The sequence below is a fragment of the Fundulus heteroclitus genome, chromosome 6 (assembly GCF_011125445.2).
Source record: "Fundulus heteroclitus isolate FHET01 chromosome 6, MU-UCD_Fhet_4.1, whole genome shotgun sequence".
NCBI lineage: Eukaryota > Metazoa > Chordata > Actinopteri > Cyprinodontiformes > Fundulidae > Fundulus > Fundulus heteroclitus.
The window spans coordinates 17,253,802-17,281,100 of record NC_046366.1 but is presented as its reverse complement, the minus strand read 5'-3'; the positions used below and the strand labels follow the sequence as shown (position 1 = coordinate 17,281,100).

Below are 27,299 nucleotides of genomic sequence, written 5' to 3'. Positions count from 1 at the left end.
TTAAGGTGATGATCAAACATCAAGGCTGTGCTGCTCCTCTCGTACAGGCGAGCGCCGAGTGAATACGAACGTGGAGCCTGTTCTCAAAGTCATAGCCGGCGTACTCCTCCTGCATAGATGGAGCCAGAAAGAGTGAATAAAATCTCCCGCCTCCTTCATGCCCTGAACCTTTACCGAGCTCTGCCGTGGGCACAAACAGATCAATGAGCCTGCTGGCCAATCAGCTCACAGCAGCTTAAATTTATTTATTTATTTATTTATTTATTTTCCCCCAGTGTCCTGTCTAGCAATGTGGCAATAAGAATTGATATCTTAATGCCAAGTAGAGCTCGACAGATTTTGCTTTCACAAGTGGAGCAAACAGCTTTCGCCATAATGCTCCGCTTGATTTGTGCATGTAAATAGCTTTATTGTGATTCCTGCAGGGAGAATTTCAAATTATATGGACACTACAATGGGAAAGTAGGAGAGTAAAAGAAAAACAAGAGGAGAAAAAAAGAAAGAGAAGAGGTAAAAGAAAGAAGAGATAAAAGGAAGAGAATGATAAAACGTCCTCTGTCTGCTCCATCACCTGGAAAGAGACACAAAAAGAACAGCACAACCAACAGACATAAAGCAACAGATACAATCGAGTAACACCTTAATACCATTGCTAAATCATATGTATTATTATTTAAGCTGACATGTGTAATGTGATACCTGAAAAAAGAAAGTAAAATAAAATAAATAAATGATAGCCTTTCTGTATATAAGTGAACATTTAATACCTGGGACCCACCACCTGTGGGAATTTGTGAGAGTGCACTAGTTTAGGTGAAACTTATCCAGAAGGAAATAGCTTGATAGTGGTTGTGGAGAACCAAAGACCCGCCTTCCCCGAGCACAGAGGCAGGAGTCAGGGGACCCGTAACCCCGGACTCCCAAAGGGACCCCCAAAGCAGTGCGCCCGAGAGGGCCATCACAGGAAATCTGCAATCCCCCCCACCCCTGAGGAAAGAGGAGAGACGACTCCGAGGAAATCCCCCAGCCACCGCAATGCCGACGCCCCCAAGAGCTGCGGGGACGAGCCCGTGGGCTCCGCCGGCAGCCAGCCGCGCTGAAGTGGTCCCAGGCCCCGCGAAGCCGCCGCCTGGAATGGGCCGGCGCCCACCCGGGAACCCGCCCCAAACCCGAGGACCATCAATGCGGCAGAGGGCCAAGGTGCCCGCCAACGCAGCGGAGGAGGGCAGGACGTGGGGGGATGGGCTCCACACCTAGCGGAGACTTGAGATGTTCTTGGGGGAGGGAGCGGACCACACCCATACCTGGGGAAAAAAAAAAAAAAAAAAAAAAAAAGGGAAAACTCATTCACACCATCCCTCCCTTGTGCCCCACAGACAAAAAAAAAAAGGACGCTGTACACACATTCCCACATAGCATTCACATCCAAAAATCCCAAGTGGGGGGGGGGGGGGGGGGTCACCACCATTCAACAATACGACTGCCTGTGCCCGACCCCCGGTCCCGCCCCCGGACCAGACGCCCCCTGGATCAGGCCCCCCAAAGAGAGGGGGCCAACACGACCCGTACGGGCCACCCGACCAGAACCCCCCCTCACCACCTAAATACTTAATAAACCCCCTCCCACCCCGACCTTACCCTAGCCACCCCTGCCCCCCATCCCTTCCTGGGGAGAGCAGAAGTGTCAGCCCCAGACCCGGCAAGCCGCTGGCTACCCGCAGCAGCCCCCCGCCAAGACCCCGGACCCAGTGGCCCGCACCTCCTCCAGGCCCCAGACTCCGTGCCGCGATCGGAGATCGGGGGTGTGCAAAAGACCCCCGATCCTCCCTACGCCCGCTCAGATGTTGTGTTGTTGCATGTTGTTCTCAAGTGCGTTTAAAAACTGAGAGCGCTGAAGGGGGTGCACAGCACAGCCCACCCCCCTCCGGAAGGAAGCTGGTGCCAGCGCCCCCCCTCCAAGCAACTACCCAGAACCCTCAATGTCTAAATGCGAGAAGGGGAGAAGGGAGCCCACAACATAAGCCCCCCCCCCACAGACGTCTTCCTCCCACCCCCCCATATCGTGGCCTACATGAATGTGCGTTGTGAAAATGTTTGAAGTGAGAGTGTCTAAAATGCATGATAAAATTGGGGAGAGGGACGTCACGAGAAGGTGGCAACCTCCAGTAACGCACCCTCCCCAAGGACCTACATGTGTGGCAGATGTGTGGTGATGGAGCAGGCAGAGGGAGGAGTCCGGGGATGGGGAGCAAATGACTGGGGAGCCAACCCAGGGAGCCAACCCAGGGAGCCAGCTCCCCTACTGACTCCAATAGGCACCCCCGCTCCCCGAAAGCCCCACCCGGAGAAAGGGGCCCCTCCAGCGGCACCACCATAACCCGGGGCCGGGGAGAGGCCGCAGGGCCCGCCAGCCAACCACCCACCAGGACCAACACCTCAACCCCCCCCCCAGCCCACCCACCAAGCCTACTGGCTTTAACCCCCCCCCCCCCCAAAAAAAAAAATAGTAATAATAATAATAATAGTAATATATATATATATAAATAAATAAATAAAAATAAATAAATAAACAAATAAATTAATAAGATGGGGGGCCTGGCCAGCCAGCCAGCACGAGCCATCCCAAACCCCACCCCCCAGGCGAAACCCGCACCGGGAGACTACACGGACCAGGACCGGGATAGGGGGCTGGACACAAGCCCACCAGAACGTCCACCAAACCCCCCCCCCCCCCACCCGTAGATTTAACCCCTCCCCAACACTAACATTCAAACATCTCACCATACATTCGACAGTAGACATCCAGGCTGGGTAAGTCACTACTCCCCCTCCTTCCCCCTCCCCCACTAGCAGAGTGCCAACCCAAAGAAGGGGAAGAGCATCTGCCCTGAGATGTTAATGACCATGCCCCCCTACCAGCTCAACAGGCCCCGAGGCCCCCCAGCGCACTAGAGGCCCCGTGCAGGAGCAGACACCCAGGCGCACGCCGGCCCAGACCCCAAGCGGCACACCCCCCGGAACCGGAACCCCCGAGGCCCCGCTGGGGCCCCCGCCCGAGGGCGGCGCGCCCCAGGGACCCCAGGCCCCCAGACCCACCCAGGACCCACCCGGCGACAGCCCAGCTACCAGGTCAGTAACCCACGTCCGTCACTGCGCAGCTCCCCAAGAGCGCCGCAAGCGGCGCTGTAGGCCACCCGTAGGCCACCCGTAGGCCTCCCAAGCTCCTCCCAGATGAGGGCAACAGACCCTGGAGTCAGACCCACCAAGCGCACCACTCCAAGTGCCCCCAGAGCCCCAGGAACCCCTCCACCCAGCCACTGTGCCCTGCAGGAAGCAGCCCACCGCCCCCCATTCCACTAAGTGATAGTGCTAATCAAAGGAGCCCAAAGAGATCAATCAGATGTGGATGCAGATGCTGTCTCAAGATTAATATGATCCAACAAAAGATCTCTATACTGATTGATACTGAGATTCTCCTTACTTTTCCAATTCATGAGGATAGTTTTCTTTGCGATACATAGTGCAGTGAAAACCATGTAAACTATTTTATTCCCCAGAGGGCTTTCCTCAACATTACCAAGCAAGCAAACTGATGGGGAAGGTGTAATATTACAGCTCAAGCACTTTGATAAGTCCTTACATATCTGTGTCCAGAACCTCTGGACTGGTGTGCATAACCATAACGCATGAATGTAATTATCAGGATGATTGCCTATGCAGTGTGGACAGATATTAGATTGTGCCAAACCCATCTTGAATAATCTTTGTCCTGTGTAGTGTACTCTGTGAAGGATTTTGTATTGTATTAGTTGTAAGTTGGTGTTTCTAGTCAATTTGAAAGTTCTTAGACATATCTGAGCCCAGAAGTTTTGTTCAAAGCTGACTGATAGATCCTCTTCCCATTTCATAATAGGAAGAGATATTGAATCATCTATTTTAGTCAGTGTCCTGTATGATTTAGACAGTAGTTTGGGGGGGGGGGGGGTTAAATCTAGGAACTCTAATATATTACTTGGAATTTGTAAACCACCTTTAATATGCTTAATTTTTTTTCTAATTATAGATTTAAGTTGTTCATATTCCAAAAATCTATTTTTACTAATGCCATATTGCATATTTAGTTTGGAAAAATTGATGAACTCGGTTCCATCAAGTAAATGTTCAAGATATTCAATACCTTTATTCTTCCAGTATGTAAAGTTTATCATATTATTATTTTGTAGGATATCAGGGTTATTCCAGATAGGTGTACGACTGCATGGGATAAGTGATGACTTTGTCATTTTAAGATACTCCCACCATGCTGTCAGAGTAGAGCTGATATTGATATTTTTAAAGCATGTATGCCGTTTTATATTTGAGCTAATAAACGGCAAATCTGAAATCATGATATTATTGCATATTTTCTGTTCTATATCTATCCAGGGCTCGTCTAAAGGATTATGCTTTATCCATTTAGTGATATATTGTAGTCTATTTGCCAAGTAGTACTTATGGAAGTTAGGCAGATCTAGTCCACCTCTGTCTTTAGTTTTCTGTAGCGTTTTTAAGCTGATACGGGGTGGTTTATCTTTCCAAAGAAATTTAGAGATTGAAGAGTCTCGAGATTTAAACCAGTCAGGTGATGGTTTATTGGGGATCATTGAAAATAAGTAATTAATTCTAAGTAAGACCATAATTTTAATCGAAGCTACCCTACCCATGAGTGAAATTCGAAGCGATTTCCATCTACCCAGGTCATCTATCTTTTTAAAAAGTGGGATGTGATTAGATTTTACTAAATCCGCAAGTTTAGACGACACAGTGATACCCAAATATGTAATATTTCCTGATCGCAAATGTAAATCTAGGGGGTTTTGGAAAGAGCAATTAATTGGCAGTACCGTAGATTTAGACGAGTTTATAGAGTAATCAGAAACCTTTGAGAAGGATTCTAGTAATCTAATTACTTGAGAAAGGGAAGAGTTTGAGTGCTGAAGATAGAGTAATACATCATCAGCATAAAGACTAATCTTATGCTCTATATTCATGCATTTTATACCTTTAATAACCTTTGTTTGTCTAATTGTTGCTGCTAGAGGTTCAATAAAAATGGCAAAAAGTGAGGGGGAAAGTGGGGAACCTTGCCTAGTGCCCCTCTGGAGACAAAAGCTGGAAGATGTTTGATTATTTGTCCTGACACAGGCTGTAGGAGAGCTGTATAAACTTTTTAACCAATTTATAAAAAAATTGCCAAAACCAAATTTATGCAGAGTAACGAATAAAAAATTCCAATTTACTCTATCAAATGCTTTTTCTGCATCTAAAGACATTATAATAGTTTTATTATTTGTACTGTAGGAATAATCTATTAAATTAAGTAATCTGCGTGTGTTTGTGGATGACTGCCTTCCTCTGATAAAGCCAGTTTGGTCTGGGTGGATTATGAAAGGAGTGACTTTATCTAATCGTTTTGCAAAAGCTTTACATATTATTTTAATATCCATGTTGATTAAGGATATGGGACGATAGCTGGTGGGCAACATAGGATCTTTGCCTGGCTTAAGCAGAAGACTGATGGTGGCAGAGTTCATATTAGCTGGAAATCTGCCATTTTCCTGAATTTCTTGGAACATTCTGTGAAACGTTGGTGCCAGAATACTCCAGAACTCCTTATAAAACTCAGTAGGGAATCCATCTGGACCTGGAGCCTTTTTATTGGGCATGCTTGTTAAAGCTTCCTGAACTTCAACTGTTGTCAGCGGTGAGTCCAGTGTCGTTCTTTGGTTATCTGATAGTTTAGGAAGTGTAATTTTATCCAGAAACTGCTTGATGACATTGTCTGATGAATTTATCTGTGATGTGTATAAAGATTTGTAGAAATCACGGAGGGTGTTATTTATACATTCTGGATCATGTAATGTATTCCCATTGGAATCTGTAACTGCAAATATAGTCGTTTTCTCTTTATTTATTTTTAACTGATTAGCTAAGAAGCTTCCTGACTTATTGCCATGTTTTCTAATCGAAGTTTTTGTAATAGAAATTTGTTTTGCTTTTCAATATACTGGTTTAATTCTAGTTTTATTTTACAGATTTTACCCAACTTTCCCTCTTCCAGGGAAGTTTCTAGTAACTTGAGTTTTTCTTCTAATTCCTGAATCTTCTTGTTTTCTAACTTCTTTTTGTGAGATGAGAATGAAATTATTTTACCTCTCATCACTGCTTTCCCTGCTTCCCAAAGTATAGATGCTGAAGTGCCTGGCAGATCATTGTGTTCTAAGTATGAAGCCCACTCTTCTTTGAAAAATTTATTAAATTCTTCATCTTTAAGCAGCGATGTATTAAATCTCCAGCTCTTGTTTTGTGGGGTTATTTTTTTATTTGTTAGGGTTAAAGTAACAGGAGCATGATCACTAATAGTGATAGGATGAATTACAGCATCTGAAACGTCCGACAGCAGCGAACTGCTGATTAAGAAATAGTCCAAACGAGAATACGAGTGGTGAACATTTGAAAAAAAAAGTATATTGCTTACTATTAGGATGAAGAGAACGCCGTGCATCGCAAAGACCAAAATCACTCATGTATTGTTTGACTATATTTAATGACTGCCAACTGCGCTGAGTCCCTGCAGTATTCAGCCTGTCTATTTCCTAATTTAGACCAAAGTTGAGGTCACCCCCAATAATTAGAGAACAATCCCCGTGTTTTGAAAGTGCATGGAATAGTTTGTGGAAGAATGAGGGTTCATCAACATTTGGACCATATACACTAACAATACATAACTTCTGGTTATGAATAGATATTTTAATTATTATGAATCTACCTTCGGGATCAATAATTGTGTCTAATATTTTAAAACTAACGTTTTTGTGGATTAAAATTGCTACTCCTCTCTGTCTAGAGTTATAGCAGGCAGCAAACACATTGGGGAACTCAGGTGAGTTTAGATCACTTACAGTTGCATCGGATTTATGGGTTTCTTGCAATAAGACAACATCTGCCTTTAATCTTGTAAGCTGGTTAGATATCTTTAGCTGTTTTTCCCTGGTGCCTGCTCCATGCACATTCCATGACACAAACTTTACATTCATCATAGGTGAAAGTGAGAAGTTGAAAAGTGCATGTCCTCAGAAGAATAGTTATACAAAGATCCAGGTAGCATCATCTGACGTGCTTGTGATTTTCTGGTCAGGAGCAGACGAATAAGATAAAGAAAGACAGAGAATTAAGAAAGTGCAAAGAGTGAGAAAAGATGAAAGAGAAATAACCATCACCCATGCCTCGTGTACCCATCCGTGACTAACAACCATACCGTGCAAACGTGCTCTTGAGCTGTGCGTTTATTTCTTTTATCACCGTGTTCCGAACACATTTTTATTTTTATTTTTTTCCAAGTGTGAAAAGCTATAAATCCACCCTTTGCGCATCTAATAAAGCCAAGGGGTGATCTTCTGATCCCTGAACAACTGACCATTGATATAAAGTTTGTCAGCTGCAACGTTAGCTCTGACGCCATCATTAATGTATTTTTTCCTGATTGGAAATAACACTCGCCTACGATGTAGGATTTCCTTAGGAAACTGGTCATTAACACTGAAATCCGTTCCTCTCAATTCGCGGCCATAGCTTTTAACAAACACTTTTTGTTTATAATGCTCAAATTTGGCTACAATCGGACGAGGGCGGATTTTATCGGGTTTCTTACCTCCGAGCCGGTGAACGCGATGAAAGGTGATGTTTTTTACCTGATCCGCCGGTATTTTCAGCTTCTGCTGGAGAAACTAACGTATAGCAAACTCAGGGTCCTCTTCTTGGCGCTCCGGGATGCCTGCAAAGACGAGATTGTCTCTCATACTTCGCGACTGTATGTCCAGAATGGATTCTTTCATCTTCTTATTTTCGCCGGTCAGCCGCGTCAACCCCTCGGTTAGCTCCGTGACTTTCCCTCTCAGCGCGTCATTCTCCGCGGCAACAGAAGCTAGCTGGGCTTGGCTAAATTCGACCGCTTCTCTCAAAGCCTGGAACTCTTTGTGGAGCACCTCTACCAAGGCGAGGCGAGCGTCCAGGCTGGTAAGCTTTTTGTCGATGGATTCCAGGACGTCGCTGTAGCTCCTTTCGGGAGACAGAGTGGAAGTTGAGGCACCGGTAGAGCTAGACCGGGTTCGTTTGAGTGAAGGTGTGTTTGTGGCTGCGGGATTTTTTTTCTTCCCCATCACGATGTTGTCAAAACACTCGTCCAGGTAGCTCTCCAGGCTCGTCAAGGTCTCTTCTTCCAGTTTGCTCCCTCGTGAAAATGAGACAATTGTTAATGTTTAAACTTTGTTTAATTTTCAGTTATTGGTTATTACTTACCTGAGTGGATTTAATTTTGAACTACATGTATGCCGCCATTTTACTTACGCACAGCTCACAGCTCTCGCGAGATCTCAGCCGCTCATCTCCCTCTCAGCCCTGTTACGCGGCGGACACATGGATGACACCAGCTTAATTAAAAATAGACAGCATGTGGTCAGGTCAGACGTTGGTGCATCAATGCTGTCATGTAGGGATTTTAGGGCTAAAGAGTGGGAGATCTTTTCTTCTCAGTCAATCTTAGCTGCCAATACAAGGATAGAGAATGGTGCTGCAGCAGGTCCAACACCAGATGGCCTGCACCTAGTTTTCTGATTAAGCCATTAAAGCCTTTTGAAACATTTAATAAAGAAGGATGGTGAGTGTAGACAGATGTTTTGGGGAACATACCAGAAATTAACAATGAAGTGTCATGGTTTAAGTTGTCTGTCTCCTCTTGTTTTGTAGTTCACCCAGCTCTCCCTCCCACAGCCATTAGTCACACCTACTCTAATTAGTTTTCATTCCCGTCACCTGTCAGGCTCCCTTTATAAACTCATCTCTGTTGTCTCCTCGTCGCTGGCTCGTAGTGTTTTGTTGCTCTCCTTCGTGTCTGCCTGCACCTGTTCCCCCGTCTTGGTTCCCGGTCCGTCAAGTTTTGGTTTTGTTTGGCTGCGCTGCTGGCTTCAGTTTCTCCGTCTTCGTCTTGGTCTCGTCCCTGGTCCTGCAGCAGCCCAGCTCCTCTCTGTCTCGTGGACTCTGTGCCTGCCAGTCAGCTCCTGCATCATTCACCTCCGTCTGGTAACAACTCTGGTTCCTCATGTCTCCACCATCCACTTGCAATAAACTCTCTTAAATCCTACTCTGTGTGTGCGTGCTGTGTCCGGGTTCACCCTCAACAAAATCATGACAGTACGAGCCAGCCACAGGGTGAACCCGAGCACGCACAGAGTCACGATGCAGGAGCTGGCAGGATCTGCTCCGCCTCAGTTAAATGTCTCCGTGGGTGCCTTCGCCGCTAGATGAGTTCCGCTGGAGGGATCGTTCTCCGCGGAGCCCACCTCCGACGCAGCCCAGCGTCTCAAGTTCCTGTCAGCGTCTCAGTTCATGTCTGCATGTTCAACTTCCTGTCCGCGTCTCAAGATCCTCGCTCTGAAGTTCCTGTCTGCATGCTCAACTTCCTGTCCGCGTCTCAAGATCCTCGCTCTCAAGTTCCTGTCTGCGATCTCAAGTTCCTGTCTGCGTGCTCAAGTTCCTGCCTTAGATCTTTAGTTTCCTAGTTTAGCTTTATTTTCCAGATTTGCCTTAGTTTCCTGGTTCTCTTGTTTTCTAGTTAGACATCTAGTTCTCTAGTTAGTTTCTGTTGTTGTTTTGAGTTATTTTTGCACTGGGGTTTTGAGTTACTTAACAATCTTTGGTTTTAGAGTTTTTTTCAGTGTTCCTTAGAGTTTTTCTTAGAGTTCTTTAGTTTCGGTTTGTGTTCCTGCTTAGATTACTTGAGTTTTTGTCTTGCTTGGGGTTTTATTTCTTTCAGCTCAGTTCTATTGTTCTGGGTTTGTCTTTAGTCTTTCATGTTTTGTTTCTGAATTCTAATTTTACCTTAGATATTCTGTTTGTGTTCTTTTTTTTAGTTTTAGTTATCTAGTTGTTTATTAGTTGAGCTGCCCCTGCCCTCGTCTCCCTGTTTGGCTTAGTCTCATAGTTTTTCTTTAGGTTTTGGCCCCCTTCCTAGTGTTCTGGTTTGTTTCGGTTTTCTAGCTGTAGCCCCTGTAGTTCTTATTTGGCCCAGTAGTTTTCTGTTTTTCCCTGTGGATCCCTGTCTAGTTTGTCAATTCAGGTCTTAGTTCCGTATCTGTTCTTAGTTTTGTTGTTTTATCCCCTTAATGTCTGTGTCATAGTTCCTGCGCTGTCTGGGTTCCTGCGCTGTCTGGGTTCCTGCGCTCTTAAAGGTTCCCTGCGCTCTAAAGAGGTTCCCTGCGCTCTAAAAAGGTCCCTGCGCTCTTAAAGGTCTCTACATCCTTAGTTCCCCTGTTTTAGTTAGTTTGATGTTTCCGAGCCCCCATTAGTTTCATTTTAGATTTCCCTGTTTCTTTTTATTTCCTTGTTGTGCCCTGGTTTAGTTCGGTTAGTCCCTTTTAGTCCTCTGTTTTCGTTTAGTTTGGCATCCCAAGGTCTCTGGTTTCTGATCACCTTTCTCTGTTTTCTTCCCCTCCCCGGGAGGTGGCGCCAGAGCCCTCTGACGCACCTTTATGCCGGCTGAGCCCTCTGGTCCTCTCGGCCTGTCGCTGCCCAGTTTAGGTACCGCTGCCAGAGCCCTCCGACGTTCATTAATCGTCGGCTGTGCCCTCTGGTGTACCCGGTCAGTCGCTGCCCAGCATACGCAGGTAGCCACCAGAGCCCTCCGGCGCTCCTGTGTCGTCGTCTGTGCCCTCTGGTGTACCCGGTCAGTTGCTGCCCAGCGCATGCTTGTCGCTGCCAGAGCCCTCCGGTGCATCCGTGTCGCCGTGTGTGCCCTCTGGCGCGCCTGGCCTGTTGCTGCCTAGCTCGCCCTCTAGTTCCTGGTGTTGGCGTTTTTCTTGGTTTCTCGGCGTATTTAGACGCCCTCTGTTCTTGGTTCCCCGGCGTGTTAGGACGCCCTCTGACTCCTAGTGCTTTGGTTTCGTGTTCCCGGCATGTTAGGACGCCCTCTGACTCCTAGTCTTTAGATTTCTTGTTCCCGGCGTGTTAGGACGCCCTCTGGTCCCTGGTATTTTTTAGAAATTCCCCTCAAGCCCCGGCAATTTCTTCCCTTGCGCCCCGGCGTTTCCCTCACGCCCTGGCGATCTTTCCCTAGCGCCCCGGCGTTTCCCTCACGCCCCGGCGTTTCCCTCACGCCCTGGTGATCTTTCTCTAGCGCCCCGGCGTTTCCCTCACGCCCCGCCGAGTTTCTCCCTTGCGCCCCAGCGTTTACCTCACGCCCTGGCGATCTTTTCTCTAACGCCCCGGCGTTTACCTCACGCCCCGGCGAACTTCTCCCTTGGGCCCCGGCGGTTCCCTCACGCCCCGGCAATCTCGTCCCTTCGGCGGTGTCCTCCCTTGGCGTTTCCACACGCCCGTTCCTTCCCTTGGCGTTTCCGCACGCCCGTTCTTTCCCCCGGCGTTTCTGTACGTTAGTTGTGCCCCAGCGTTTCCTTACGCTGTTGAGCCCTAACGTATTAGTCCGCCTGTCCTTCCCCCCTGGCGTTTCCATACGCCCGTTCCTTCCCCTTGGCGTTTCCATACGCCCGTTCCTTGCCCTTGGCGTTTCCGCACGCCCGTTCTTTCCCCCGGTGTTTCTGTACGTTAGTTGTGCCCCAGCGTTTCCTTATGCTGTTGAGCCCTAACGTATCAGTCCGCCTGTCCTTCCCCCTGGCGTTTCCATACGCCCGTTCCTTCCCCTGGCGTTTCCATACGCCCGTTCCTTCCCCTGGCGTTTCCATACGCCCGTTCCTTCCCCTGGCGTTTCCGTACGCCCGGTCTTTTCCCCTTGGCGTTTCCGTACGCCCGTTCCTTCCTCTGGCATTTCCATACGCCTGTTCCTTCCCTTGGCGTTTCCGCACGCCTGTTCTTTCCCCCGGCGTTTCTGTACGTTAGTTGTGCCCCAGCGTTTCCTTACGCTGTTGAGCCCTAACGTATCAGTCCGCCTGTCCTTCCCCCTTGGCGTTTCCATATGCCCGTTCCTTCCCCTTGGCGTTTCCATACGCCCGTTCCTCCCCCTGGCGTTTTCATATGCCCGTTCCTTCCCTAAGCGTTTCTGTACCCCCGTACATTCCCTCTGGCGTTGTCGTGCGCCCGTTACTTCCCTTTAGCGCTGCCGTTGGCCCGTTCCTTCCCTTTGGCGCTGTGTTGCGCCCGTTCCTTCCCTTTGGCGCTGTGTTGCTCCCGTTCCTTCCCTTTGGCGCTGTGTTGCGCTCGCTCTTTCCCTTTGGCGCTGTGTTGCGCTCGCTCTTTCCCTTTGGCGCTGTGTTGCGCTCGCTCCTTCCCTTTGGCGTTGTGTACGCCCGTTCCTTCCCTTTGGCGTTGTGTACGCCCGTTCCTTCCCTTTGGCGCTGTGTTGCTCCCGTTCCTTCCCTTTGGCGCTGTGTTGCGCTCGCTCTTTCCCTTTGGCGCTGTGTTGCGCTCGCTCTTTCCCTTTGGCGCTGTGTTGCGCTCGCTCCTTCCCTTTGGCGTTGTGTACGCCCGTTCCTTCCCTTTGGCGTTGTGTACGCCCGTTCCTTCCCTTTGGCGTTGTGTACGCCCGTTCCTTTCGTTTGGCGTTGTGTACGCCCGTTCCTTCTCTTTGGCGTTGTGTACGCCCGTTCCTTCCCTTTGACGTTGTGTACGCCCGTTCCTTCCCTTTGACGTTGTGTACGCCCGTTCCTTCCCTTTGGCGTTGTGTACGCCCGTTCCTTCCCTTTGGCATTGTGTACGCCCGTTCCTTCCCTTTGGCGTTGTGTACGCCCGTTCCTTTCGTTTGCCGTTGTGTACGCCCGTTCCTTCTCTTTGGCGTTGTGTACGCCCGTTCCTTCTCTTTGGCGTTGTGTACGCCCGTTCCTTCTCTTTGGCGTTGTGTACGCCCGTTCCTTCCCTTTGGTGCTGTGTTGCGCCCGTTCCTTCCCTTTGGCGCTGTGTTGCGCCCGTTCCTTCCCTTTGGCGCTGTGTTGCGCCCATTCCTTCCCTTTGGCACTATGTTGCGCCCGTTCCTTCCCTTTACTAAGCTGGAACTTATCCGGACAAAATGTCCCAATTCAGCCAAATAAACCACAAAAGCTTAGAGCAGATCATTCAGCAGCTAAGTTCCTCTTCATGCTGTCTTGATGTTCTACCCACAGCTTTCTTTAAAAAAGTTTTACCTGTCATAGCGTCTGATTTGCCTTAGATAATAAACACGTCCCTCATGTCAGGTGTTTTCCCCCAGTCCCTAAAAACAGCAATTATCAAACCACTGCTGAAAAAGAATAATTTAGACAAACTTCTACTCCAGAACTACAGGCCCATCTCAAACCTCCCTTTTATCAGTAAGATTATTGAAAAAGCTGTATTTCAACATTTAAACACCTTCTTAACAACGACCTGCCGATTTGACGTTTTCCAGTCAGGTTTCCGCGCTCACCACAGTACAGAGACCGCCCTTATCAAGGTGTTTAATGACATCCATATAAATACAGACTGTGGAAGAACCACCGTGTTGGTTCTATTGGACCTCAGTGCAGCATTTGATACTGTTGATCACTCCATTCTGTTAGAACGCCTGGAGAACTGGGTCGGCCTCTCTGGTACAGCTCTCCACTGGTTTAAATCCTACTTAAAGGACAGGGAATTTTTTGTATCAGTAGGTAACTTTACATCAGAGATGACAAAAATCCCATTTGGGGTTCCCCAAGGGTCCATTCTGGGTCCCCTCCTTTTCAATATCTACATGCTCCCTCTAGCCCAGATAATAAAAAATAACAACATCAGCTACCATAACTATGCAGACGACACACAGCTCTACATCACTATGTCACCAGGTGACTATGAACCAGTTCAAGCACTGAGTAAATGCCTAGAAGAAATCAATACGTGGATGTGCCAAAATTTTCTCCAATTGAATAAAAACAAAACTGAAGTAATAATATTTGGACCAATAGAGGAAAGATCAAAAGTTAGCACACAGCTTCAGTCGCTTCAGCTAAAAACCACTAATCATGCCCGAAATCTGGGAGTAGTGATGGACTCAGACCTGAACCTTCAAAAGCATCTAAAGACAGTTACAAGGTCGGCTTTCTATCACCTGAAGAACATTTCTAGGATTAAAGGACTGATGTCTCAGCAGGATCTAGAAAAACTAATCCATGCGTTTATTTTTAGTCGAATTGATTACTGCAACGGTGTCTTCACAGGTCTGCCTAAAAAGTGGATCAGACAGCTGCAGCTGATCCAGAACGCTGCTGCCCGCGTCCTCACTAATACTAAGAAAGTAGAGCACATCACACCAGTTCTAAAGTCCTTACACTGGCTCCCTGTATCTCAGAGAATAGACTTTAAAATACTTCTGTTAGTCTATAAATCCTTAAATGGCTTAGCTCCTAAATACATCACAGACTTGTTATCAGCGTATAAACCATCCAGACCACTCAGGTCTTCTGGCTCCAGCCTACTCTGCATACCTAGAACCAGAACCAAACATGGAGAAGCAGCATTTAGTTCCTATGCTCCAATTATCTGGAACAAACTTCCAGAAAACTGTAAAAGTGCGGAAAGCCTGAGTTCTTTTAAATCAAGATTAAAAACACATTTGTTTAAAATTGCCTTCAACTGTCCTAGTTAACTGAATCACCACTTTTTTGTTCTATTTTCTATCTATATTTTATTCCTACTTGCTTTTATTCTGTTTTATTTTGCTATATTTTAATCATGTAAAGCACTTTGCATTGTCTTTGTACTGAATTGTGCTATATAAATAAATTTGCCTTGCCTTGCCTTTGGCGCTGTGTTGCGCCCGTTCCTTCCCTTTGGCGCTGTGTTGCGCCCGTTCCTTCCCTTTGGCGCTGTGTTGCGCCCGTTCCTTCCCTCTGGCGCTGTGTTGCGCTCGCTCTTTCCCCTTGGCGCTGTGTTGCGCTCGCTCTTTCCCCTGGCGCTGTCAAGCGCCCGTACCTTTCCCTGATGTGCCGCACCCTGGTTGTGCTCTGGCACGTCTGTGTTCTCTGGCCCCTTTGGTTCCTTCGTGTCTCTTGGCCCCTTTGGTTCCTCCGTGTTCTCTGGCCCCTTTGGTTCCTCCGTGTTCTCTGGCCCCTTTTGGTTCCCCAGTGTTCTCTGGCCCCTTGGTTCCCCAGTGTTCTCTGGCCCCTTGGTTCCCCAGTGTTCTCTGGCCCCTTGGTTCCCCAGTGTTCTTAACCTTTTGGTTCCTTAGTTTCTTGTTTTTGACTCGTGCCCGCCGTCCTGAGACCCCCTCCACCCACCCAGGGTAAGAGGTTCCGAGCCGTCCGGTGTTCGGCCTTGAGGGGGGGGTAGTGTCATGGTTTAAGTTGTCTGGCTCCTCTTGTTTTGCAGTTCACCCAGCTCTCCCTCCCACAGCCATTAGTCACACCTACTCTAATTAGTTTTCATTCCCGTCACCTGTCAGGCTCCCTTTATAAACTCACCTCTGTTGTCTCCTCGTCGCTGGCTCGTAGTGTTTTGTTGCTCTCCTTCGTGTCTGCCTGCACCTGTTCCCCCGTCTTGGTTCCCGGTCCGTCAAGTTTTGGTTTTGTTTGGCTGCGCTGCTGGCTTCATTTTCTCCGTCTTCGTCTTGGTCTCGTCCCTGGTCCTGCAGCAGCCCAGCTCCTCTCTGTCTCGTGGACTCTGTACCTGCCAGTCAGCTCCTGCATCATTCACCTTTGTCTGGTAACAACTCTGGTTCCTCATGTCTCCACCATCCACTTGCAATAAACTCTCTTAAATCCTACTCTGTGTGTGCGTGCTGTGTCCGGGTTCACCCTCAACAAAATCATGACATGAAGTACTAGGGTCACTTCAAGAAAAAAGGAATAGTACATACGTTTTTGTTGTATTTATTAATTCTTTTGCTTAGGGATAATCATAAAAACTGGAATAAAAGTCAAAATGACGGGAAAAAGTCTAAAAAGCATATCAGCAATCCAGTCGAAGCGGTGAGAATAAAGTGCAACCATCAAACTAACTGGTATAAATGAGCGGGGTAACTTTGTACTTCAGAATAAAAAATGTTTTTTTTGTCGTTAGAACTGGATTTAATAAAAAAAATCTCTTTAGCAAATAAAACATCCTGTGGATAAACAAACTTGGAAGATACGGTTGGAGAGAACACAGTAGTTTAGGCACTCCGCCTTTTCTTCAAGGTATTATTTTAACCTTGTTCTCAACATTTTTTATTTAATCACCAAAACTGAATTTCCACCATTTTGATTTTATTCTGTAATGGGAATAAAATTTCCCAAAAATACAGCCAGCATAGTTTTCCTCCAACTGGCTTTTATAGATAGAACCTAGGAACAAGGGGCTTTCTTACAAGGCTCCTTCTGCTTGGATCAAACTACAACAGGGTCCCTGAAGCCGTCCAGCTTGACTGAACTGAAGAGTTTTCAACATAACTTTAGGGAGACTGGAGAAAACAAACCTGGAACGCAGTTCTTGTCCTTCATATTTTATTGCTACCATCTCATTTTTGCTATTGTAAATGAGACCAGAAGTAGGCAAAATTACTCTGTAAGGCAACAATGGGTTGACACCCATGCTTTGCTTCTTTAGTCAGTCATTGGACTTATTAGAATATTAGGATACCTTTACCTCCAAAAATATTTGACATAAATACAACTGGATTTCAAAAATCCTAGAAGAAGAATTAAAAAGAGAAAAGGTCAAAACAATGAATCCTTGGAGTACCTTTGCCTGAAGCATTAGCATTCGACCCTTTGCTGCACTCTAGGGGGGAAAAAAGAGACAAAATTCAATATTCATATTATGTGAGTTCTTCAGATGAGATGGGAAAACCTCACTCCATCACACACACTGAAACTGTACCTCTGGGGAATTTAGTAGTACACAGGCCAGTTCATAGCAGGAGTAGGGCTGCACGTAAGAATTGCACTGACGCCCAACCTCGTCCCTTGCAGCCAGATGGAAATACTGTTGGGAACGGATTGTAATTATACGCGGTAAAGAAAACAAGGTTAGCTAATCACCATAATATCAATTTATAGTGGGTACTTAAGAGTGCATGTATTAATTAGGGCTGGACGATAATTCAATAACAACAGACCTCTCAACTTTTATCAAAAGTTAAGAGTGAGATTATGCTAATGTGGGGAGCGGGGCTTGTTTGGGGGCGGGGCTAACCGGACCCTGGAAGAGCCGGTGGAGTCAACTCCATCTCATTTTTATCCCACCAGACAATGAAGTAGACATGTATTACTTGTGTTAAAAAGAGAAAGAGACGTATTAATACTTTATTGTTCAGTTAATGAATTAAAACATAAAAAAATACACAATTGTTCAAATAATACTGAATAAAATTAAGTAGTTTTAAGTTATTGACCGAATTATTATACTGTTACACATTCATCTATGGGTTGTTTATCATTGTAAATCTATAACCTGATTGGTGAATCAGGCTGAGTTTCATCAAGCCTTTATGGTCAACATCTTCCCCTCAGCAGCAACACTGAAGCACACAGAGGTTCCCGCTGCGTCTTTACGCACGATCCAGCTGCTGATCTCTCCCTCTTTTCAGCTCAATGCACTTCTAGACTGTTACAGTTTATAACATTCTCATCACCTTTCACAGCGACAGGTTTCTCAGTCAGTCGCCGCGCTGACCAGACAAATTTCTATTGCTCTCGTCAGTGCTTTCTGACGCCCAGAAAGCACCTGCTCCGAGGGAAAGGAGGGGGGAGAGGAGCAAGCGCGGAGGCACAGAAATACCGTGCATGTAGTTAAAAAATGCAGAATTAATAAAAACGAAACTTATAAACAGACCAAGTGGCTTTTTAAACTGCATCTGGTTAGCAGAACTGTTATATGATCAGCGTGCCGCCATGACTGGTTCTGAATGAACTGGTCATCTGGCAGCAGCTCTCCCCCTCCCCTCCTGTGTACGCGGTAGTACAGGACCTTACCGGCTCACTTTCACCACTGTTAAGACTAAAATTATTCATAACTCTGATCACTCTTCCTGCTGCTCTGTTAACATGAACTGCAGCAGGAATTACTGATGGCCACAAGCTGTGAAAGAAGCCGAAACAGCTCAGCTGAAAGTAGGAGTTTTGTTGTCCGCAGCCCAGATGGGCTTTGTGATTTTTATGCGTGAGAAATGCCATGTTTGCGTGTGAAATGTCATGTGTTGCGTGTGAGCGTGTGAAGTCAGTGAAATGCGTGTGTCACACGGTCAATGCGTGAGAGTTGAGAGCACTGATAACAATATATATCGATCAATAGGAAAATCGACGGCGCGATAGGAAAAAATAGGGTCGATAAAAGTTCGACAGAAACAGTTTTCCTTCCTTTCGGCCTATCATATTAGTTCACTACTTCCTCTCGACCAATCGTAATCGCAGACCCAGGCACGCCGTCACAAAGCGCCGCCCTCTCAAACCACAACACAGAGCACTTGAATACGTCGCAGCAAGGAGCGACGGAGGAAACGGTCCCAAAACGGGGTTTTACTAGTTCGCCAGCCTGACTGAAATAAACCACAGTGACTTGTAAAACTTGCAAGGAACCGGTAAAAACAAAGTCTGGTAACGCAACCAACTTGTTTCATCACGTAAGCCGCTCACTCCGCACGCGCTGCTGCGCAAGCTGTGCAGCCCCGCGCGACTCCGCGGATATGCTGCTGTTGCCTGCAGCTGAAAAACCTGGCTTCAAACAACTACTCGCCACTCTTGATCCGCGATATAAAGTTCCGGGACGCAAGTTTTTCTCTAACAGCGCTCCCTAACTGATTCCCTGCAACGAGTGCAGAGAATCAGTGCAAAATGAGCTGCAATCTGCGTCCTTACACACCACAGCCTCGGACCTCAGCCTGCGTCAGCCTCTCAATTATGAAACCTGAGAAGTAAGTAGTGTGCTATTCCCACCTAAATAGGCTATTTTATTTATTTATTTGGTATTTTGGTCATTTTACTGGTCACTTTAGTTTATTCTTTGTCATTATTTAATAACATAACTCAGGTCTCAAGTTATTTTTCTTAAAAAACAAATCTGTTATGATTAAAAAAGTTGGTGAAATAAAGATTTATTTGGAATTCTGTGTTTGTGTTCTTCATTAAAATGAAATCATTTATTAATATCATAAAATGTCCAGGCAGAGCTGCACATAAAATATGGTTTGAACTATTTTCAATAATTATCGATATCGATCAATATGCATTTTTTTTTATCGATAAGCTTTTTTTCTATATCGTCCAGCCCTAGTATTAATTACAACTCTGTGAGAGCAGCTTTTAAGTGAATTGAAGCATGCTGTGAATCTGGAAAACGTTGCATTATTAACTCCACTCGTACCTGCACGGCATCTTTAGTATTAAGGAGACATTTACTTATTGCACCAAGGAGCAGGTTTTTCAGGCCAGTGCATGACGCATCTTCAATCCCCTGCAAAACTGAGGCAAAACCAATCGTTGTGCTTAAGTTTCACAATATATAAGCAATCAGAAGACAGTGTGAGAGATGGTAGTCTCTTAACCAGCTGGCGTGTTTTACAGTGTTTACCGTGAGTCATTGCCTGCAGCTTGGCAGAGGAACAGTTGGGCAGGGCTTTCCACAGATACAGGATCTCGATCACGGACAAGATGCAGAGCTCTTTGGACAGACCTGGGCTCCGGAACTTCTCTGACTGAGAAAAGATGCGAGCATGTACAAGTCAGGGAGTGAAATTGCATTTCACAATGCAAAAAAAAAGTAACAATTATCCAGATAATTGCTCACCCTCTTCAAGGAAAACACCTCTATCTGATTATTCTTGCGTTTGAAAAGTTTCTGAACATCTTTGAAGGTTGCAACGGCCCCCTCCAGGTCACCTGTGGCCCCTTGGCACACTACAACACAAGGCAGGTACTGCAGGTTAAAGGCTACGGCAGCACAGGCCTGGCAGAAATATTCAAGCTTCTTCAAAGTCTTCACAGTTTGACATACACACTTTTTTTTGTGATAGACTAAAACAGTAATGCAAAACTGTGAAAATGCTGGAATAATGTATGGTTTTCAAAATGTTTATTTAAAAATACAAATCTGAAAAGTGTGACGGGCATTTGAATTTTGCTCCCCTCTACTGTGGCAGTCCCACATAAAACCCACTGCAACCTGCTGACGGACGAAGTCACCTACGCATCAACAGGCTCCAAAAAGGGCCTAGTCAAAGTCCAGACATGAATCTAGATGAGAGTCTGTGTTCTAACCTGACAACTGATTTTCACAGATGCTCTCAAGTCCTTCTGATTGAGTTTTAGCTGTTTGCAAAAGAGCAAAGGACGGTTTTAAGTCCCTAAGACGTATGCCCAAAGACTTTAGATGTAATTGTAGCAAAATGGGCTTCTACAAGCTTCCGACTCCATCTGAATACAAATCTAGGCCACACTCTTCAGATCTTTGTTTGTAATATAAATAAAAAGAAAACAAATGTGGATTACCTCCTGTTAAATAGGCGTAGTAGCACTGGGACCAGCGAGACTCTGCCTTCAGTCGCTCAAACGCTCGGTAGGCTTCGCTGTAGTTCAGCTCGATCATGCTGCACCAGCCTGAAACAGCCAGCCGTCAGAAGAACTCAGAAATGACCACAGACTGGTGGCGAGCACGGCGGTCAGAAAGGAGGAGAAATGTTACCTATTTCATATAAACACACATGTTGAATCTCCCTCTGGTCAGAGGCCAGGTGTAAGGCTTCGTTGAAGGACGTCAAGGCACTACTGATCTGGCACTGGGGGGGGAAATAAAAAGTGATGTCATAGTTTGAGCCCACGGTGAGATGTTTACAGGTAGAAAGCAAAAATGACGATTCGCTCCTTGTGTGTCTGTACCTCAAGGCGTTGAACTCTGCCTTTGAAAAACATGAAGAGGGAGGAGTTTGGATAGACGGCCTCCCTCTGTTTGAGTATGCATTTGGCCTCCATTAATCCTGCCTGTGTGTCTGAGCCATCCAGAGCAAAGAAGGGCTGCACCACCGTGTGGTACCACAGCAGGGCCAGGCTATACGGAAAACGTATTTATTAATTTAATGATACCAACTCATTAAAACGGAACTGGTTGTGATTAACATCATTCGACTCCGACTGGGAAAATTAAAAAAATACCACATGACAATTTCGTAACAAGGGAGAGTACGCTCGTGATTTTGATTTAAAAAAAAAAAAAAAGGAAACTGAAATTAAGAAATGATTTAATAATAAGGCATGCCACGTTTTGCTTTCATTTCTCTTTGTTTCTGTTGCTACTATTACACGTCCAGTGCCTTGCAAAAGTATTTTAACCTCTTGAACGTTGACTGATTTTCTCCCACCACAACCGCAGACATTAATGCATTTCACTTTAATGTCAAAGACTAACAGAGAGTTGTGTTTTTCTTTATTTCTTTATTTATTTTTTTAATCAAAGAGGCCTGTGGCAAATCTGGAGGAGCTGCAAAAGTCCACTGCTCAGGTTGGAAAATGTGTTGACATGAAATCCTGCTATCTATGCACTCCACAAATCTGGCTTTTTTTTTTAAATAGAAGAGTGGCAACACATTGTTGGATGGAAAACTGGTGGAAAACCAACAATGCACATCACCCTGAACTCGCCACACCCATAAGCCCCTTTTTAGACTATTGCTTCGTGACCAAACATGTTCCAGCTTCCAACCTATAACGCTGCTTGAAAGTATTTTCGCCCCCAATCTACCACTGGAGGAAGTCACAACCCCGTAAGTACTCTGAACTGTAGCGGTTAACACGAGGTTGAAGAACAAGTTTGACATTTAAGGCACTGAATGCATTTAAAAAAAAAAAAAAAAAACATTACATGAGGAGTGTGACGTAAGCACCGCCATTTTGGGTATTCCCCTCAGGGAATCCTCCACACGCCTTACGCATTGCTCAGCTGAACTGGGGCTGGACAATTAATCACATTTCAAATATAATCGCAATTTAAAAAAAAAAAAAAAAAGAATCGCAGAGGTCTGCAATTTTTGGCTATATAATGAATGGATAAGACACGTCTTTTATCTGTCGTAATATGTTTAAAGTGGGTTTGCCTCCACATGGAAGGGAAGAGAGTTGCAGCAGTGAGATAATCTAATTGTATTATTTGTTTGTTTTAGAGTTTACATAAATTATACTTTTTTTTTGACCAGAAACTTTCAGGAATCTCACCATAGCATTAAGTAGCGGTTTGTGTTTAATACCTACACTTGTTCGTTGGTTGCACTTTATGTTCAACAAGTGTTGATGTCCAACTCAACAAGCCATTCTCTTGAATAATAATATTCTGATTAATAAAAAAAACATTCACATTTCTTATTTCAAATAGTCCTTGTTTACAAATTTTTGCCTACAGGCCATTTTTGTTGCTTGTGGTTAATGCAGAGAAAAGTCCAAACTAAATCGCGATGATGGACAAAATAAATCGCAATTTTTGATTTTTCCCAAAATCGTACAGCTCGAGGTTAAATGGTGCGAGTTGTACGCCACACCCCCTTTGGGTTGCGTAATCAAAGTGATTTGTAAAGGGAGGTTTAGATGGCTAACTCCACTTATCGATCAACATAACTATTTTCCCTCCACTTTTCCTCTATGCATCGCTCTGTGTTCGTGTAGCACATAAAATCTGTGGCGTTGCTACGTGTTGCGCGGTTAAACGGCTACGAATCCTTTCGGGCCAGGCGCTGTATTCGCAAACATGCTCACTCACATACTCACGTAGCTAACGGGGCCTTCATGTCCTTACTTTCACTGGCATACGTGAGCGCCGACAGGCCTTGGTGGCGGTCTCCCGGGAAGCCCAGCAGGTTGACGATCTTCAGCAGGTGGGGCGGCACCATGGAGATGCACAGGTGAAAGAGGCCGTAGCCGAAGCTGACGGAGCCCTTCAGCCGGCCCAGAACCTCCGGGTCGATGCCGTCCGGTCTCTGGCTCTGGCCCGGTCCGGCTGAGGAGGATCGTCTGCCGTCGGCCGGAGACGCCGCCGCTTGCTGTTCAGACGCGCCCCTGTTGCCTTCTTGCAGGTGCGTGATGTCGTTGTAACATTTGTTATACATCTTCCAGGCTTTGCGGAGGATCCAGCCTCCTTTGATGTAGGCTGAAAGGCAGTGAGGGCGGAGCTCAGTGAAACTTTCTTTTGGTATTTTGAGGACGCTACGAGCTTTGGAGTCATTCAACCCGCTCATTACCTGACAGCTCTTGTTTTATGAAAGAAAGAACTGCGATGTAGACCTGGCAGTCTGCAATGATGATCTGCCGCTGCAGCCGGTCCACCGCAGCCATGCCCGACCTCTGGGAGTCCCCCTGCTAAAGCACATAACACTTATCCCCCCTGGCAGGTTTCAGGCACTCAAATCCAACCATCAGACTTCTAGATCAGGGAGGTTACTCACACTCCGCTTTATCTTGTTTTTAATGGTTTCAATAACACTGGCATTTTCACTCTCGCACAACCTCTCCGTGGATTTGAGGTCCTCAAAGGCCATCTGCATTTTCTCCTCTTCGAACGTCATTACGGCATTCTACAAACAAAACACACAAAGCTTTTTTTTCTCTGTGTGTGTGTGTGTGTGTGTGTGTGTGTAACTTTCTGACAACAGAAAGATGAAAGTGAAGCAAAAAAACTTTGATTATTGAATCTTTGGGTGAACAGCAGAGCACAAAAAGAAGGAAATGAAATTGAAATCCGGGAAGTTTTAGACTTTAAAACAGTACAGAATGAGAGATTTGTACGTGTTGTATATATATATATATTTTTTTTTTACAAAAAACGTCCGCTGACATCAAACATCATCGCTCTCTCCAAAGCTTCCTCCTGCAGGTGTGCCCACAGTGTTTCTTTCTTCAGTGTCAGAGCCAAATGAATGACAGATTGTTTATCAGCATTGTGAAACTGCTCTTCTTACGGCCGGCGAGTTTTTCTAGGGCAAGATAAACGCGCTGTGGTGAGAAAACTAAATTTAGATGAACTGACAGACTGCATCCTCAGAATAACGTTTATACAGCTATATTATTGTATTGCAGTAAAAAAAAAGAAGAAAGAAAACAAAACCTAACTGGTAAAACGTAATACTTTCAGCTACTTTCATTCACTGTAACTCTTTGCGGCACGGTGCTACAGTGGTTAGCGCCCTTGCCTCACAGCGAGAAGGTCCTGGGTTTGAGTCCTGGGCTCTTCAGGGGCCTTTCTGTGTGGAGTTTGCATGTTGTCCCCCTGTCTGCATAGGTTCCTCCGTTTTCTCCTACCACACTGCAAAAAGCGAACTAAAAGTAAGTCAAGTTTTCTTGAAAGTAATGTATTTTTCCTTGTTTGGAGCAGCTAAATAAGACTATTTGCCAATGGAATAAGATTTTTGCACTTAAAATAGGAACAATTGATCTCCACCATCTTATTTCAAGTGCAGTTTATCTAATTATCTTATTTTGGGCATCAAAATACTCATTCCATTGGCAAATAATGTTTACCTGCCCAAATCCAGGACAAATACACTAATTTCAAGAAAGTTTTACTCACTTTTAATTCCCTTTTTGCAGTGCACTAAAAGACATGCTGGTCCGGTCGGCCATTAGTGGCAGAGCGCTCAGGCTAACCCTCCGTCTGATCTACAAAATTTCGTTGTATGTACAATGACAAATAAAGCATCTTATTTTACTGCATGGCTTGCTTTAAAGCTGACTATACTGGTGACTCGCGTTAATGCTGGTCAGAACCAGAGCAGAAATGAAGTCTACCTGAACTGTGCTACGTTTTTTTTGTTGTTTTTTTTGTTTTCTTCAATTAAAATTCACCTCTGAGGTGAATTACAGACAGACTGGGATCCTCGTAGAGGGACTTTAAATCCCTCGGCTAGGGTCCCGGTCTGCTAGGCCTCTAATTTAAACCCGTCTCCCCATGACTTTCACCTCCTCCTCGGACAGACTGCCATATAAATCTTCACCTTACAGAGTCACGATTGAGCTGGAGACTCTTGTATCTCTAATTTCATCTTCAGGGGCCAGTATGTTATGCATGAATGGCCCGAGTACAGTGTTTTATACATAATATCCTCATTTTTCATCAAGTGTTGGCTGTGTGATCGGATACCTTGTACTTAGTTTCCTTTTTTTTTTTTTACTCTTTATGCTTTGTACTGCCTCTTTCTTAAATATTTCTCAACTTTTTCAATAGAAAACATTGTTGTTGTTTTTTTTTTTTGCATGGTTTACTACATGTTTATAAAGCACCTTGGGTTGATTTGGTGTTTCAGTGCAAATTGAGGGTCATAAATTGTCCACGAATGTCAGCTTTTATGAAACTGCAACTGTATTACTTTTTTAGAATAGAAATGAAAAGAGGAAAGACATAAAATTAAACCAATAGCACGGGGACATGACTATGTGCTTCTCTACTTACCATAAAACTCACAAAACTTGCCCCGAAACTCATCAAAGGACTGTGGTTCCTGAGGAAAACAAGAAATAAAATCTAAGTAAGGAGCCTTTTTCTAAACATGCACTAGATCTAAACAACTGCTGCAGCAACAGGTCTGCTAGTGATGCACAAAAAAAACGCCTAATGTCGTCTGAACCGGGGAAAGCTCCACGGGTGAAATATGGTGCGCCGTGCATTTTGGCGTTTCACTTCCTTCCATGGTTTCTTGCCGACGCTGTCAGAGCAGAATGCCACTTGGTGCTTAGAGCAATTAGTGGGAGAAGTGACATTTTGCTTTTCACCAGGGGTCAGGACACATAGGGACTGCCTTCTGTGGCATCAACATGCAGGCTTAAAGCGTACCCTTCACTTCGCCTAATAGGCTCTTATGACAGCACAACATGACATGGTAATAATCACCAAGTCTGAAACAAATAAAGTGAACTATTCTAAAAAAGTGTTTAGTTAGGTCTTTTATATATATATATATATATATATATATATATATATATATATATATATATATATATATATATATATATATATATATATATATAGGCTTATTGGTGTTCACATCAGCATTTTAGATCAAATTAAAACAACCCAAGAGAAGGGAAAGGTATGGTAAACCCATGGAAACTTTGGAGTTGGGAGAGGCGTTTCAACAATAACAACCTGCTAAATCCTGAAAGTAAACAAATAGAAAAAAAAGACAATATTGAAAGTAAATGTTGCTAAAATAACTACAACGCCCTGTCACCAAACACATATCCGCCACTCTGTCATGTCCTACTTGTCCCCAAACAAGTTAGTCTGGCTGCCAGCATGTTCTGAAGGCATTAAACGACGCTAATCCAGCTTTTTGGCCAAATCATAACAGTGGAAAGTAAACCCACCAGACAAGTTGTTCTATGACGCTGGCGTTTAAAAACAACAACAAACAAATAAGCATGAGGAGGTTTCTCCTGCTGGTTAATCTTAGGAGGCATCAGTGGGGAGGTGTGCAGGCAGAGTGTGGACCTGAACGCCTCCTGGAGACCCGCACAGACCTGTATGTCCTGAAGAGCTCATCGCTTTCCTTGAATCCGTTGTTGAGCAGCATATTGATTCCGTTCAGAGCCAGCTCTGCGTCGTTTATCCGCTCCGGCTTCCCCTGGCCGGAGCTCCCGGGAGCCGGTTCTGTCGGGTCCGCCATTAGGACACCCGATGCCGCCGCCGCCGCCGGTGGTGGTGGTAGGTACCCGGTAGATTCTGGGCGGTGGAGGGGGGGTGCGGTGGCTGTGGATAGTTTACTCACAGTCAAAACAGTCCCGACCCGTGGCGCAGTTCTGAACCGTCACTGTCATGTCTGTGTTGTTTATATCCGGAGGCTAATGACCCTCGGGGACGACATAACTAGCTGCAAAGAACCGGGAGCGTGTGGGCTGGCCGCTGTCTCGTCTCAACAGTCGTGCCGCCGCTGTGTTCCGTATTCTGCCGCCTGTCTGACCGCCCCGGTTTGTGTTCCTGTGGAGACAGGAAATGATGTGCTGCCTTCAAGCGCATCCGGAATTACCAGAGAACACGGCTCTGTAAAATCGAACACATACAGCTTCAACGTGAAAAAATAAAATAATAATAATCATAATAATAACTATTATTATTATTATTATTATTATTATTATTATTATTATTATTATTATTATTATTATTATTATTATTATTATTATGCACGTTTTAGTGACAGGGTTTTCATCAAAATCCAAAACAGATGAGCATTTATCAACATTTAATTTAATTTTCTTCTCAAATTAAAATAGTGACATATGTTTTTATATACATATATAAATCAAAAGAAACAAACAAAAACACCTGCAACGAGAGAGACTATATCTTGGCACCCTTTTCACCTCTGGTTGCTCTATGCA

The 27,299-nt window shown here is 45.3% G+C and overlaps 1 protein-coding gene across 2 annotated transcripts; it reads right to left on the bottom strand.

Annotated features, from left to right (window-relative positions):
* LOC105935034 (tetratricopeptide repeat protein 39C) lies at nt 1-26,919 on the bottom strand. Of its 2 annotated transcripts, none has more exons than XM_012875260.3 (14): nt 26,442-26,919; nt 25,375-25,423; nt 23,375-23,503; nt 23,171-23,288; nt 22,701-23,079; nt 20,826-20,994; nt 20,632-20,725; nt 20,439-20,546; nt 19,738-19,847; nt 19,522-19,645; nt 19,315-19,412; nt 16,834-16,938; nt 16,696-16,734; nt 1-109 (listed from the first exon to the last, which is right to left on the bottom strand). In XM_012875260.3, exons 1-14 carry the CDS (start codon nt 26,585-26,587, stop codon nt 20-22), a joined length of 1,758 nt encoding a protein of 585 aa, XP_012730714.2. In that variant the 5' UTR covers nt 26,588-26,919; the 3' UTR covers nt 1-19. The 2 variants fall into 2 exon arrangements, with proteins under 2 accessions (XP_012730714.2, XP_012730721.2); XM_012875267.3 differs by having other exon boundaries at nt 23,171-23,285.
* Nucleotides 26,920-27,299: the final 380 nt, after the last annotated feature.